Genomic DNA, 17,330 nt, shown 5'->3' with positions numbered 1-17,330 from the left:
CCAGAGAAAGTTAAAATTTTGGTTTTCTCTGGGGTTTTCAATTCCCAGATTGGGTTCTGGAGTCCAGATGCTTTAACCACTTTAAGACCCCTTCCTGACCAGGCCCTATTTTGCAATTCGGCACTGCGTTATTTTAACGGACAATTGTGCGGTCGTGCGACGGTGTACCCAAATACAATTGGTGTCCTTTTTTCCCACAAATAGAGCTTTCTTTTGGTGGTATTTGATGACCTGTGCGATTTTTATTTGTTGCGCTATGAACAAAAAAAGAGAGACAATTTTGAAAAAAAAAAAAACAATATTTTTCACATTCTGCTATATGACATTTTCAAAAAAAATGTAAAAATCAAAATGTTTTAACATTTTAGGCCATTTTGTTTTCTGCTACATATTTTCGGTAAAAAAGTTATCGTATCTACTAACTACGGGAAAGATTTTTTATTGTTTTTTTTTTTTTTTTACTAGTAATGGTGGCAATCTGCGATTTTTTTTCGGGACTGCGACATTGCGCGGACAGATCGGACCCCTAACTGACATTTTTGACACTTTTGGGGGGACCAGTGACATTACTACAGTAATCAGTGCTAAACATATGCACTGTTACTTTAATAATGACATTGGAAGGGAAATGTTTAACATTATGGGTGATCAAGGGGTTAAATGTGAGCCTAGGGGAGTTATTCTAACTGTGGGGGGGGCATGGCTTCTGAAATGACCATAGAGACATGTGATCCTATATAGAAGGATCACATGGGCTCTATGATCATTTCAGGGAGAAGAACGATCAGCTGCGTTTACAACAGCTGCCTGTCTTTTCTCTCAGCGGGACCGATCGCAGGCCACCTGCCCGCTGCATCGGCTTCTGCACTGACGAGCGGGGGCGGGAGCGTGCCGGCGGCGGTGGACACTCACCCCCTAGCCTTCCGAGAGCGAGCGCCGTACATGTACGGCGACTGCCTGCCGCAGTATATTTGCAACGGGCAGTCATAAACTGGTTAAAGATCTTCTAACCTTGTGTCTAGGTTTTACCAAAAATCAGCATGCGGTTGGTCCACTCAGGACACAGGAGGTCCCCTGCCCAGGCCAGGGCATGGGCCACACAAGAGAGAGCTGTGAGTGTGCAGACAGAGTGGTACAGAATGGTATGTGAGCACAGTGGTTCTGTGAAGCGCCACCAAGGGCTTGAGCTTGCGGCCTGAGCAGCAGCGCTGCAATAGGCAGCCAGGAGGCTTAATGCCATTTTACTTTGTGTTGGAAGTGATGGTGGAACCCCCTGTGAGAGCAACTGTTGATTTGTAGAACTTTTACTTTCTGTTCAATTAAAAGTAGGCCAAAAAGCCCTAAACCTGGCTGGACTGAACTCATGGTAAGCACTGCACCTTGAATGAAATCCCCAAAACCTCAAACCCATTGGAGGAATCTCCCTTGACATCCTGCACTTCAGACCACATACATCAGGAAATAATCTCTAGTGGGGGCACAGACAGTATTAATAAGTTAGCTGACGTTCTAGCCTTTCCCTGGACTACTAATGGAAAGTGTTTTTTTTTTTTTTTGCAATTGTGCATTTAGTTCGAGAGATTTGATAAAGGGGAAATGGGGCCACAGGCAAGAAAAAAATATGGGCAGGAGTTGTAACCATTCCCTACTCTATCTAATAATAACTTTTTCAAATACTTTTTTTTTTTTGCAAGAACAATAGGCTTTAGGGTCCTTTCACACGGGCTTTCCGCCCGATCCCGCTGAGCAGGCGGATGACAGGTCCGTTTTCTGTGCTGAGACTGACCTGTCAGAGCCCCGCTCTCCTCTATTGGAGCCTGGATGAAAATGTCCATTTTTTCCCATCCTATCCGATCCTCCGGACGGATGGAAAATAGGGTTACCATCCGTCTAGATTTCACGGACAGGATCAGATTGGATAGCAACGGGTGTCAGCGGACATGTCACCGCTGTCATCCGCTGCTCCATAGGGGTGCATGGAGGACCTGATCAGGTCTGCCTGAAAAACTGACAGGCGGACTTGATCGGAAAGCCCGTGTTAAAGGAGCCTTAAAGTAGGCTCAACAAGGAAAAAGGGTTAATGTCCTTTTCAAGGTCATTTATGTACATACCTGAGATAGTATTACTGGAAACTGAATGACGTGTTCATTTTGGATTGTGAGAAATTCACACAGACTTGGGGGGCACACAAATTCTCAACTGACCAGAAGCTAGCACCTAGACTACAAGAGATTTTTTTTTATTTAATACATTTTTATTTAATTTTCATGAAAAAAAAATAATATATATATATATATATATATATATATATATATAACCTTACACACAAAATGAAATAAAAAAAAAAAAGAAAAACAAATAAAAAGAAAAGATTCTATTAGGTTCAGTACAGACAGCATGGCATTATTATTTCAATAAATTCCATGTACAGTATCGTTAATACTGTACCAATCCAAATTTCTAAACAACAAAAGACAAAAAAAAAAAAAATTATAATTTTTCCTGTATATGCTGTTCATAGGTGGTGGATCCAAAGTAACCCATATTTTCAAACTCAAATAGAATCCATTAGTTACTAAAGGCCCATCAATCAACAGTAAATGGGTTATACTCAGAAGTGCTTAATTCAACTTTTACCAACGTCTACAACATTAATCCATCATTCTCATGTAATCACAATTGCTCTAAAGGCTAATGTGGTTTTAAATTAATACCATCCACTCCATATTGCTGTATATCTATCCAAATTTCTTCTAGAAATATACAAAGGTTCTTCCAGCAAACATACAGTATATCATCTACTCTCTTCATCCATTGTTTCAATGTTGGGGCTTCTATCTCACCCCACATAGCTGGAATTAAAGCCTTTGCTGCATTCAAAAGACGTGGGACAATTGATCTATCTCTCTCTCTATATATATATATATATAAGGTGGGTCCCTGGTACAATGAAATAATATTGTCCATGGGTCCATCTGTAATACACAGTTAGTTATTTTTTCTATATATTCAACCACATGTGACCAAAATAAACGGATTTTCGGACAATCCCACCAAAAAATGGGAAGCCAATTTCCCACATTTCCTCCAGCATAACGATGACTTAGAGGGAAACGTTTTTTGCAACTTAACTGGCGTATAGTACCATCTAGCTAGTCATTTATAATTAGTTTCTATCATTATTGATGAAATTGAGGTGGTGCAAGCTAATAACAAGATTTTATCTTTCTGTGTATCTGCCAATGGATATTGTAAATCTATTTGCCATTTATCAAGATAATCTGGGTATGACGGTAACCAAATCCCTATTAAGGCTTTATAAAATTTAGATATTCCATGGGAGGAGAATAATCTATTTTGTAATATTACCTCAAATGGATTTAAATCTTCCAAACCTCTTAAAGGTTGAGGTAAGGCTCGTATAACCCCCCCCCCCCCCCCAGCTGATTATATCTCCATTTATCTAAATACTTATTTGGTTGGTTTTTTAAGATCTCCGTGATGGGTTTAAGGGGACCTGCCATAAGTACCTGATGAAGCAGCATAGGTCCCTTCAAGGACCAGCGATCAAATCCCTGATCGATCATACCTGGAGGAAAAAAATTAGGTTTGAGTAGGGGCGTCAATGGGGAGTTATATAGCCAATTAAACCTTTTATGTAGCATATCCCATATAGCCAATGTAGAAATAGTTAATGGTGAAGCGTAAGGTGAAATTCCTCTAAAAGCTCTCGGAAGCCAAGGGATAACTGCTAAATCCACCTTTCCCATCTGTGACTCCACCTGTACCCATAGTTTTGTATTTTCCGCATATTTTCAATCCTCAATCCGGTTCAGGATTATAGCATGATAGTACGTTTTTATGTCAGGATAGACAAGGCCTCCATTATGAGGAAATCGGGATAAAACTAATTTAGAAATTCTTGGATGTTTCCTTCCCCAAACATATCAAGAAATTAATGTTTCTATCTTTGAAAAAAAAACTATTGGAACTCCTAATGGTATCATTTGAAATAGGAACAACATTTGTGGCAAAATATTCATTTTTATAATATTAATTCTTCCTACCCAAGAATGGGCAAACAATGACCACTTATTAAGATTAGCTTTAATTTCATTTAATAAAGGAATATAGTTAGATTGGAACAAAGATGATAAGCATGGTGTTAAATGAATTTCCAAATATTTAAGTTTGGATGCCATGTAAATAGAAATAGAGGTTTCAAAAGATTTGCTTCTTTTATTGGAACATTAATATTTAATATTTCTGATTTCGCTCAATTTATTTTAAGTTAGAAAGGCTTTGAAAAGTTTGAAACGATTCTAAAAGATTCGGGAGTGATATACATGGACTTTGAATGAAAAATAAAATATCATCTGCATATGCAGCATATTTATGAGCTACTGTACCCATCATTACTCCTTTAATATTACAGTCATTCCTAACCATGGACAGAAAAGATTCCAAAGCAATTGCAAATGATAAGGGTGATTATGGGCAACCTTGCCTCGTCCCATTAAACAAAGAAAAAGAATCACTCAACAGGCCATTCATTCTCACCCTAGCCGTAGGGCACGAATATAGGGCCGAAATCCGGTCATACATTTTTTCAGCATCTGTGGATAAAAATAGGGTGTGCTTGGACATCCTGCGAACATAATGCATAATAGATATAGCACGCAAGGAATTGTCTCTAGCTTCTCTTCCGGGAACAAATCCTGTTTGGTCCAATGAGACCCATTTAGGAAGTAAATCCATCAGTCTGGTAGCCAAAACTTTTGAGTACAATTTAACATCAACATTTAATAAGGAAATGGGACGATAACTTCCACAATATGCAGGTAGGATCCTTATCTGGCTTAGGGATAACTGTAATATTGGTACCCAGAGTCTCTGGTCGAAGGCCTCTAGGGCCTCCAATTGAGTTGGCATAATTGGTCAAATTGGGGAGCAGAATTTCACAAAATGTCTTATAAAATGCTACAGTAAACCCATCTGGCCCTGGTGCCTTGCCCAAAGGGACAGATGCAAGTGCACGTTTAAATTCATCAATGGTGAAATCTGCCTCCAACTCCTCCAATTCTGCCCCAGGCAATCTTGGGAGATTAGCTTGTTCAAGGAAGTCCTGTATTCTTTTAAGTTTATTTTTAGGATTATTACGTACTGAATTATCCTTAATATTATAAACAGCTGCGTAAAATTCTTTAAAGTCATTAGCTATATGAGGTGAAGAGTCAACCAATTCTCCCGAGGGAAGATAATATTGACTAATGCAGTTCATAAACGTAATGGCAAAACATTGTTAGATAACAGACTTGATCCTCCAAAATTATGTTTCGATAAAAACGATCGCTTGACACAGCAGAGAATAAATCTATTTGACCAAATCCCCAATCAATTTGAACAAATCCTTTTGTCATCAATGCAAAATAATCTTTTTTTGGGGGGAAAAAAAAAACTGTCTACTTTTATCAGTTCCTGAAAGATGTGATTCTTTCATTTAAACAATCATTATATCGAACATTTGTATTGTAACATATTATGTCAGCATTAGCCTGTCATGTAAGTGGCCATTTACATTGCAGTACAGTGTATGGTTTTTATTGAAGACAATCCATAACATGGCTTTTTTTTCAGGATCCATTGATTTTCATTCACAGATGATTTTTAGTCATGCCTGGAATATGTTCTGCAATACCCAAGTGGTTTAGTACATGGTACAATATCCACAATGCCAATTCTTCTGGGGCAGGTATTGTTTTTACAGCTTTCTGGGACCCTGATGCTGAGATCTCCAACACTCTTGGTGATTGCAAGCTCTGCCTATTTTTTTTTTGCTGAACTTTCAGTGTCACCTTTGGGTGATTACTTCATGAAGGTTCTCCAAGGGCCTTCAAACTTGTGGCAACAATTTGGGTTGTCCTTTCTCTTTCCATTCACTGTACTTGCATGACACACAGTCATTTGAAGAGTATAGAGTGGAGGCCTGCCCAGAGCTGACCTAATCCCGACTGAAACCCTTTGGCATTAATTATTATGCCAATTGCGAGTCAGCTCTTCTCATCTAACATCAGTCCATGACCTCACAAATTATCTTTTGGCTGAATGGCTAAAATTCCCACAAACTCACTCCAAAACTTTTTGGAAAGCTTTCCTAGAAGAGCAGAGCTCCTTTTCAAGTGCCCACATCGTTCCCTGGTACAGGGATGCTTCCCATTAGTGGTAAGAAGTGCCCATTAAAAGGATTCTCACAGGGTCCTGAAGACTTAAAGCAGTGACAGAAAGACATAACATGGGCTTGGATGCTGTTTTGGATCACCAGTATCCATTAGCGGAAGTTCCTTAGAGGATCACATGAAAGCAGATTTGGGTAAGTAAATAAGTCCCATATATGTTATTTTTTTTTTATAAAGTTTGAATAGGTAAGAAGTGGGTGGGAAATATTGTAGGGGGGGGGGGTTCCCAGAAATGTGCTTTGATTTTAAAATCAAAAGAACGTAATTGGTTGCTATGGGTGATAAAGACATTTCCTATTTTTACCCATGATGTCCTTCGTGTACGACTTTAAGGCAATGTTTGCTTTTCTACCATGGTTGCTTCTATTCAGGGTTTCGAAGCATGCTCTGGTCATGTGACCTGTTGTAGAGCTCTCCACTATAATATATGTTTGGTTACAGATTGTCCATGTGAACGAAGTCTAATTTCCTGTCTAATAGAACCTAGTGATAATTACAAAGAGGAGGAGAGATACTAACTCAGCAGCCAAGGTAAAGAGCTTCGATGTCAAAAGCAATTTACACATCATTGATAACGTCCCTATCTTGTTCTAGCAGCGAGAAAACAAATTATTCTGATACGGCCATTAAAGCACACTGGGTGCAATTACTGGTTTTGTACATTGCGTCCTTGCGGACTCATTGGCACTGGCCGTTCTTAACCGTGAACCAGATATCCTGCATAATATTTGGAACCAAATGCTCATAAAATAATGTTTTGTCTTAAAACACTCTCTTTCTGTATTCTGTTGAAAACAAATGTACCAAGGACAAAGCAAATATGATAACGTGCTAAAAAATGTAAACCTGCATAAAGTGAAATAAAACTGACAATAAAGCAGCTTAAAGAGCACCTGTGCACTAAAGCATTTACAGATTATTAAAGATCAATTCCAACTTGGACCAATGTAACAATGTATATACCATACCTGGTCGATTCCCATTGGAAGCTGGAAATCAATATAATAGGCACCACTACTCCAGGGATCTCTGCTTGCTTCTGGCTAGCATCCCAAGCAGCTGTCCTGCTGCATTCTGAACACAGGATGTCAAACACTTGGCACGGTCGCCATTCAGAGAATGCTTTCTGCTTTCTGAATAAATGCAAAGAGTTCTTTCATTGGATGAGGTGAAGGGGAGGGGAGGTGACATCACATATATAGAGGATTGCGTCACACATACCGCACATATTATTCTATGTGAGCAATTATTCTAGGGCCTTGATTCACTATTGTCTATAAAAAATTGATGTTATCTATATTAAATTGATGAGCTTTTAACACATTGTCAATGGAAAATTTTGGTCACCGTAGTTTTCCACTGTTTCACCAGTGCGCGCAATTTTGAGTCTTTGTATATTTACTTCATGCAACCTCATCTTTTGTATTTTACCAAAAAATTGGTATTATCTTGCGTATGTGAGCATTAAAAATAATGTATGTACTTTTTACTGAACAGATTTGATAAACAGTAGTGTTAATATATAGGAAAAAAAAAATCATGCTGGCACTATTTTATTTGACATTGTCTCTGCTTCCATAAAATATATATATATATATATATATATATATATATATATATATATATATATATATACATATATATATATTGTTTTGAATGTTATAAGTAATCTTCAGACCTAAAATAAGAATTGTGCAAGTGTGCTAACCAATAAAAAAAAAAGTGACTTATAAGGTTAAAGGGCCCATTAAATGGATTTTGGGTTAAAGTGGATTGCCCATTTCCTATGTCTCCATTGGTGAGAATTCCCTAAAGCAGTTGGTGTACCTGTCTCCTCACACAAGGCAACGAGGTCCCCCTCTTATAACTGGATTCCATGGTTATATGTTTATTTTGCATTATGGTGAAGCCAGCAGACTAGCATGACATCATAATTATGGTTGTAATGGCTGTTGCAGTTGATTTTAAGATTTAGTAGGGGTATTTTACCTCTGGGGTCCAGGAGAGACGTAATAAAATTTACATACATTTTGTCTTAAAGCAACATTTGTTCTGTCAGCCTTAGGCACTCATGTCATTACCCTTGTTTTTGTAGTGGAATACTCTGCTTCACTTGAAAAGATAAATAATTGAAGTGGTTTCCCTGGAAGATAGGTCTGGTAAGCAAGATATTGCTGGTGCTTGAATAGGTACTGGCATGTCTCAAAGGCCACATTCCAGTTCAGCACACTTGAGCCCGTTCTACTTCCCCCATCCCCTTCGCCCTTGCCAGTAAGATACTACTTTACCATTGTTTGTGATATCCCCCACTCTAGGCACACACTCATATAGTGTACTGTATTATCACATGCTGTATCCACATTAAGTTCCCAGAAAACAATATTTTTACCTTAGTTCTCCATTATTATGCTGGATATTGCAGTATGTCTTAAACCAAAAGCTAAAAAAAGTAATCCTCAATGTGTCTCTGTAGTATTCAAAGAAATGTGGCCGTAAACACATCCCAGCAGCTCTAGTGTGTAGTGTTTGCCATTTATCTGTGGGTGTGACACTTACTTATTGCTGCTTGGTCCCCCTCTATACACAGTGAGAAGTCACGAGTACTTAGAGCTAAACACATCCGGGTTCTTAGGGTCAGTGTGCCAGTCTTATGAAGTGGCTCGAATGCAGCTCAGGAACCTTCTGTCCTCCATCTGTATGTGATGGGCTTAAAAGGGGTTTCATAGGTCTAACAGACCTCTGATGTCCCCATAAAATGTACATGGCAGCAAAAACATTTAAAAAAAAATCTAAAACCAAATAAAAATGTTACATGCTGTTATAACTTCCACACTCCTCTCCTGTACATACTGTCCATTGTCATATCCTTTGAATTCCTCCTCAGTAATATATCATGCACACTACTCCTCTGCACATGCTGCCTGTGATGGAACGCCTTGGCACCCTGCTTGGGTGCTTCAGCCAGACAGTGCCTCCTGCCCTCCGAACCCATCCAGCAGACTGAGACCTAATACCAGCCCTTTACCCCAAGCATCATACACAGACAATATGTTGAGATAAAACCAAAGGAATGGGTGTTTTTTAAACAAATACAGGTTTTTATAGACTTCAAAAGTAGGTCAGTCATCACATGAAAAAACAAATATTTATCTAAAACATCACACAATGGTTAGATAATAAAGTAGAGTTAACACAAGGCTACTCCCATCATGTAGGAATCTCCAAGAGATAGCCAAATTAGCCAACAGACAGAAACAATAGTTGACTCAATTAAGTCCATTAACAATGGAAATGCACACCTAAGAGGCAGACAATGTTCTAGTAGTCTAAAAAGGTGTAATTAATAGATCTCTTGAGGGATATTGTTGATAAATATTTCTGTCCCAAGTGAAGGAGCCTCTCCAACCCAGTCTGCAGGGCTGCTCTAAACATTAACCTGTACAAGATTAATATTACACATTTCCAACCACTCCAGAAGGGAAGCTTTATTGTCCTTATTCAGAGAAGTAATCCAAGACTCGCTCTTATCGTCCATTATGTGGTTGTCCATTATTAGAGAATGATCCGCTCTCTCCATGGGCCATAATCAGTGGGTAGGAGGCTTGCCCCTTGTCCTCTCCAAAAGGCCTGGTCCTGGTTGGGTCTGTCACACTGCCCCATGTCATATCCTCCCTATTCCTCTCCTACACATATTGCCTGGTGCAGTACCCTTCACACTTCTCTCCTATATCATATCCACCATACTCCTTTCCTGCACATACTACCCTATGTTATATCCTCTATACGCCACTCCTGCACATACTGTCCTTTGTCATATCCTCCGTACACATTTCCTGCCTTTTGCTATACTCTTCACACTTCTCTCCGGCACATAATGCCCATCTTTAAACATTGCAAACTTCTCTATTGCCTGCTAATACACTTCTGTAGCTTGATATCCCCAACCTTACCTGTTCTGGAGTGGTTAAAAGTTTAATTTAAAAAAAATAATTTACTGAATATTCTTATATGTAGAAACCGCATACATTTACAAGAATACAACATGCTCACAACAGTTCACAAGCTAAAGGCGACATCCCCAGTGTGTTTCAGGATTACAGTAATCTGAGGTTATCCAGGCCCCACGTTCCACATTTTCTTAGGCCACCAGTTTTTTAAACCAGTCCTGATAAAGGAATGTGTTTAGATCGGTTTCAAACCTTGCTGTCATTTCAAAAATTAAATTTCAAATCTTTTCACCCTGCTAGACCTCCCTTGCAGACTTCTGCTTTTACATCTGTGTGCAGTTGGCAAGACTCAAGGCTTCAAGCTGTTATTTTTGCAACAGTGAACACTGATTACCTTGTAAACTGCCTTTCTGAGCCATCACCAACTGGTTGGTCTGTGGCATTTGGCCCAAACATTCTCTGATGTGTCTTACTTGCCAAATGACAGTCAGTAAGAAAAAAATCTCATTTTGATTGCAGTGCATATGCTTCTCAAATTTTGGAAACTGTTTTTCATGTTTTCTTTTCCATTAAAGGAGAGCTCCATACTGCCATAAAATTAATTATTGCATGCTTCCAATATATGACGAAAAATCTTGTGAACAGCCTACCATAACACATACCTATAGACCAGTGGTCTCCAAACTGCACCACGAGGGGCCGGATGTGGCCCTTTGCTTGGTTTTAACTGGCCCTTTGGGCAATATTTCATTCTCTGACATCAACAATGGAGCATGATTCTCCTCACTGACACTAACTGAAGAGTACAATCCCTCCAAATGACACCAGTGATGGGGCACAGTTCCTCCCAATGACACCAAGGATGTGGCATGATTCTTCCCACCCAATGAAACCAACACTGGGGCACAATGCTTCTCACTGCCACCAAAGATGAGACATTGTTTACTCCCACTGATGCCAGGACATTTTCTACTCTCAGTGGCCCCAGTCTGGCCCCCTAAAATCTGAAGGACAGTAAACTAGCAATTTGTGTAGAAAGCTTGGATACCTCTGCTATAGACAATTGTGTGCATCCAACCTTGTGATAAGAGTTTGAGGAAGGTTTTCTTCTGTTACAACATGACTGTGCTCCTATGCATAAAGCCAGCTCCATAAAATACATGGTTTGACCACTTTGGTATGGAGGAACTCATGTGTACTGCACAAAGCTCTGATCTCAGCTCTAAAGCAATGACCTGGATTGCTGTTTGGAAGCCAGGTCTTCTTGTCCAGTATCAGTATCAGACCTACTAAATTCTCATTTTGGCTACATGGGCTTAAATCCCCATAGGCACACTCACAAAAATCTTGTAAGTAAAAAGGGGAAGGGGGGAGAAACTCCAAAATAATGCCCATGATTTTGAAATGGAATATCCAACAAGAGCATATGGGTGTGATGGTCACGTGTCTGAAAACTTTCGGTCTTATTTTTTTAGTTTGCTTACTATCCACTGCTAAATCATATGCCGTTTAGGGCATGCAAGACGTCTGATCTATGGCCAGTAAACAGTACTTCCTAGGAACTTTGACTTATAGCAGGCTTTTGTAGAAAGGTGATCTGGACTCAGCATGAGTTTAGCTTCAAATCAAGATTCAGATGGACAATGTAACCAGTTAGCAGGAGTTCGATTGCACAGGCTCTTGCTGGATGCTAAGGTTGATAGACTCAGCATGAGCTAAGTTTTTTCCACAGCAGTGGGCATGCTGAGAGGAGCAGCTGCTTACACCGTGAAGGTCTAAGATGACTATTCAAACATCAGAAGATGACTGTTCAAACATCAGAAGATGACTATTCAAACATTCCCTGTGCATGGGCCTGAAGGACAGTAATTCCGCAGGGTTCTGACGTATGGCTATCATGGAAACAAATGGCTCTTTCTTCAGTTCGGTAAAGCTTATATTTTTTTTACAGCGTGCACCTTTACATTCAATAAATCAAGTGTGTGTTATGAAATAGCAGTGTTTGATTATTCAGATCAGCGCTGCAAGTAATAAAGGGACACGGCACCGCAGAGATGGAAAATGAAATTAAAACTCCCTCTTGTTAGCCGGATGGGTTTATAAATGCACGGCTGGTTGCTATGGATCTAAAACTTATTATTAAATCTCCACAGTCAATTTCTTATGGAACAAATTGTCTTTTTGGCTTTTCTTAGGGCTGACAACCTCCCCATACACAGTGATTTACTTGGCAAACCAAAATAAAGTGGAAGTAAAAAATTATACATGAAGGGTTTTTTCTTGGGGGGGGGGGGGGGAGGAGGTGTTTGAGCTGTACAGAGAGGGCTATGCTGCTCATGATTTTAGGCAGACTGGTTGCTAAATAATAAATGCTTAGTCAAAAAAGGTTAGCTTCTTTATGTTTTGGCTGGACTATGTGATCTAGTGTATGCATCAGAACACAATAACATAAAAATGTTGTTAGTTGCAAAGTATCAAGGTAAGTAGCAGAAACATACACACATATTCTCCAATGTATTGCTTACCACTTACCTAGGATCTACAGTATTTGTATTTTCTGCTACTTTTGTGTGCTAGTACTAATATACAGTATATGTGTATATATATATATATATATATATATATATGCAGGGCTTTTTTTCAGCGGGAACGCGGGGGAACGCAGTTCCGGCACCTCCAGTCTGAATGTATGCAATGGCAAAGGGGTGCTGGGGTCAGTGGGGTGAGCTGAATGGCCTATTGATGCTGGCTGCCGGGGGATCTATTGTTGCGGGGGTGAATCTATTGTTGCTGGATGGCATTTTGTTGTGGGGGGGGGGGTATTGTTACAGTGGGGGGTTTATTGCTGCTTTGGGAACTATTGTTGCTGGGGGCTATTGTGGTTGGGGGACGGCTATTGTCGCAGTGGAGGAATTATTGGTGAGGGGGGCTATTGTTGTTGGGGGTCTATTGTTGCTGATTGCAAGGTATCTATTTTACTGTTTTTTTCTATTGTTGCAGGGGAAGATTTATTGTTGCTGGGGGGATCTATTGTTGGGGGGGGTCTATTCTTGCTGATTGCAGGGGATCTATTTTACTGTTTTTTCTATTGTTGCAGGGGAAGATTTATTGTTGCTGGGGGATCTATTGTTGGGGGGGGGGTCTATTGTGGCTGATTGCAGGGGATCTATTTTACTGCTTTGTTAGTTATCATTAACAAATTCTATACAAATTACCTAGAGCCACAACATGATACTTGGTTCTGTATTCTCTAAAAGGGGGAGACCGGGAGGTGGGTAGAGGGTGGAACCAAAGAACAGCACTCGGAGGTGGGTAGGGGGCGGAGTCAAGGGGTGACTCAGAAGAGGGGAGTACCTGCACCTATTCTCGGAGAAAAAAAGCCCTGGTATATATATATATATATATATATATATATATATAACCAAAAGTATTGGGACGCCTGCCTTTACATGCACATGAAGTTTAATGGCATCCCGGTCTTAGTCCATAGGCTTCAATATTGAGTAGGCCAACCCTTTGCAGCTATAACAGCTTCAACTCTTCTGTGAAGGCTGTCCACAAGGTTTAGGAGTGTGTCTATGGGAATGTTTGACCATTCTTCCAGAAGCACATTTGTGAGGTCAGACACTGATGTGGACAAGAAGGCCTGGATCGCAGTCTCTGCTCTTATTTATCCCAAAGGTGCTCTATTGGGTTGAGGTGCAGGCCGGCCAAGTTCCCCCACCCCAAACTCGCTCATCAAAATCTTTAGCAGGCGTCCCAATACTTTATATATTGTGTGTATATATATATATATATATATAAGCCGTGGATTACAATATAAAATTAAGTTATATTTGTTTTTTCTTCTTAAGGTTGGAGTTTGGAATTCAAATATTGGCCTTAACATGACAGACAATACAAAGGACAAGTCAACTAACATTACAGATTCTCTGGCCAACCGGACGCTGATTGTGACCACCATTCTGGTAAGTAAGCATTGAAAGATTACGTAAAAAAGGTACATTTTCAAATGAAGATATCGTATTCACAACAAACACTTTGTTCTAGGAAAGAATAATACAGTCAGATTCCTGCTGGCCACAAATATTGGGAAAGACATGCAGACAAGGGACATGCAGACAAGGGACCCCAGTAAACAATAAAAAATGTGCAGCTTTGTAAAATGTTCATAAATGTTATTGTCATAACCCCCCCCCCCCTCCTCCTCCTCCTCCCAGAAGCTTGGATGAAAAACTCCCCTTTAGCAACTCAAGAGATCTGCCTTGTTGCTAGAAAATGATAACCAATGGACATTCACTCCCAACATTAGTAATGCTTTTACTCCTAAAATTCTACTTCTGATTGCGATAACGCCTGACTACTATTGGATGATTTTTGACTGAGAAGAAACTGTGCAGACTATACATAAGCCACGAGATTCCTGATGTCATCTAGCGGAGGGTCAAGGTGCCAAAGTGTTGGTTACAGATTTGCATATTCCTGTCTTGGAAAATCCATTGAAAATCCAATTAAAGGCTAATTGAACTAATTATACTGGAAGTATTTCCAATGAGAATGACTAAATAACTGACTTTACAGAATACACAGAATAATTACCCTGAACGTAAGAGTGCCCATACATAGCTGAATACAAGCAATGTGATAGACTTGACCATCGATTGGGGCAATCAGGCCATTTATGGCTAATGATGCAGTGTGACGAGGACCTCCAGAGGGCTGAAGACTTTTTTACCACTTGCAGAGACTTTTCAGCTCGATGGAAAATTTTCCATTTCTCTCTTTGCCAATAAGAAATTTAAACCTTTTATAAATGTATTAATAGGCCTACACATACCACCTACACATGCCATCCTTCCCATATTTTATATCATAAGCTCTCACAAGCAGAGCCCTCCTAACCCTCCTGTCTCAAATTTTATTGTAACTGTATAATCTCCATTTATATTGTAAAGCACTGTGCAGATTTTTGGCACTATGTAATTTCTGAAGAATACTGTAATAATTATAATAATGTCCCATGTTATACCCTCTGCCTGAGCACATCCTAATCACCCTGTGCGCACAGGGTTCTTTTTTAGCCGGAATGGACTGGAACAGAGTTTTGTCACCTCTGGCGCTGGCCCTGTGCTTTCTGCTTACTACTGTCACTTCTAAACACAGAAGCCTGGCTTCGGCATTTAGAAGTGACAGTGCTCCTCTTTTAGCAAATGCACCAAGCCCTCCCCGCTGTGACCAGGTGCAGCTGGTGTAATGTACAGGAAGGGAGGGGCAATGAAATGACTAGTTCTGGGCATCCAGGCATTGCCCCGCTACATTTGCCAGCACACGCGGTACCTCTCCCCACCAAATGCTACCTGTCACACTAGTGTTATAGAGCCAAGGAAGCTTCACTAGGCTCCTCCTCAGTTCTAATCTGTCTTATGGTAGACCATGAGGAAGAGCCTGGGAGGAAGAGCATCTTCCACCCCTGTGTTGGGAGGAGAAATCGATGGTGGCCTTTGTACAGCTAGGGGATTGGGTTGGGGGTGGAAGGCTTGTGATGGCAGGGGAGAAGGATTTACACTAGATGTGCTAGACTTGGAATGTGAGTCTGTCAAGGAGGGGGATTTGGGTGTGGGAGGAAAATTCTGTACTGGGGGGATTTGAGGGGAAAAGGAGGAGTCATTTTTGGTTTAAAGTGGCCATTGAGAAATGCAGTCCTGAACTCTGCCTTCTGTATATTGCACACTCTTTAACACTGCACTCTGTACAAAGCATACTCCTGAACTCTGTACTCTGTATGTAGTGCACACCTGAACTCTGCTCTCTGTACACTGTGCACCTCAAAACCCTGTACGTAGTGCACTTCTGAACTCTGTACTCTGTACATTTCACACTTCTGAACTCTGCAACCTGTATACTGTGCACTCCTGAACCCTGTATGTAGCGCACTCCTAAACTCTGCACTCTCTTGAACTCTGCAATTAGTATGTAGCGCATTTCCAAACCCTGCACTTTGTAGCTTGCGCACTCCTGAAGTCTGCACCTGTACATAGTGCACTCCTTAACTCAACTCTGCTCTCTGTACACTGTGCATTGCTAAACCCTATATGTAGTGCAAGCCTGAACTCAGCACTCTGTACCTAGCACACTCCTGAACTCTGTACTCGGCACACTGCGCACTCCTGAACCCTGCATTCTCTACACAGTACACTCCTGATCCCTGCACTCTGTACACTGCACACTCCTGAACCCTGCACTCCTGAACTCTGCACGCACATAGCAAACTCCTGAACTCTACACTCTACACTGCGCACTCCTGAACCCTGTACATAGCACACTCTTGAACACTGCACTTTGTATGTAGCGCACTCATGAACCCTGCAGTCTGTACGAAGTGCACTTCTGTACCCTGTACTCTGTACAAAGCGAGTACCTGCACTGCACTCTGCCACACCCTTCATTTGCTGCAACATGCTCCCCTTCCTGGGGCAAAGGAGGGGGGGGCATGTTGCATGTCATCTATTCTGTGAGAAAAAAGCTGTGTATATATATATATATAAATAGTATACAAACACACGCATGTATACTTGAGCTTTAGGGTGCATACCCTATTGCAATTGGCTGTGCATACCTATGACTATAGCTAAACGCCTGAACACCTGAACAGCCAATTGTAGTCTGAACTTGTAATCAGAGCGAAACTTAAGCTCATCCATGGTAAGAGAAGTGGCACTTTTTTACCACTCAGCCCCACACAGTGATGTCCCGTAAAGGATTATCATGTTTTGTCTATACCAGACTTGTTGATTAATGGGTCAGCTGTATAGAGACATAAAGGGAGTGCTGCTTATATAATAAACATTTTTAGATAAGCACAAAACATAACATATGGGGTTACAGGAGTAAAAAGAGAGCACCTAAAAGGCTTGGACCACTTTATTACGTCCGTTTTGAAGTTTGGGAGGGGGGCCTGATGCATTTTGCACTTTGTAGTACAAGGTACGCATTAAAGTTCTGCTTGAGAACTCTAAAACCAGCAAGGAATTGGCAGCAAAATAAATCAGCTGAAATTAATGATGGCTGAGATTTACAGAATTATGTTGCACAATAAAGCTACTGATGGGGAAAAAGAAATATTGATTTGTGTTGCTGACTGGATAAA

The 17,330-nt window shown here is 40.4% G+C and overlaps 1 protein-coding gene across 4 annotated transcripts in view; it reads left to right on the top strand.

Annotated features, from left to right (window-relative positions):
• GRIK1 (glutamate ionotropic receptor kainate type subunit 1) overlaps positions 1-17,330 on the top strand; it is a 691,364-nt gene that overhangs the window by 539,197 nt on the left and 134,837 nt on the right. For all 4 annotated transcript variants that reach the window (XM_082246622.1, XM_082246620.1, XM_082246623.1 and 1 more), the window contains one exon: positions 14,038-14,151. In XM_082246622.1, the coding sequence (XP_082102748.1) occupies positions 14,038-14,151 (114 nt within the window). The remainder of the gene's footprint in view (positions 1-14,037; positions 14,152-17,330) is intronic.

Source organism: Pelophylax lessonae (genome assembly GCF_965119305.1).
Source record: "Pelophylax lessonae genome assembly, chromosome: 2".
Classification (NCBI taxonomy): Eukaryota; Metazoa; Chordata; class Amphibia; order Anura; family Ranidae; genus Pelophylax; species Pelophylax lessonae.
Note: the sequence above shows the minus strand (reverse complement) of the source record. Positions and strands in the feature narration are given on the sequence as shown.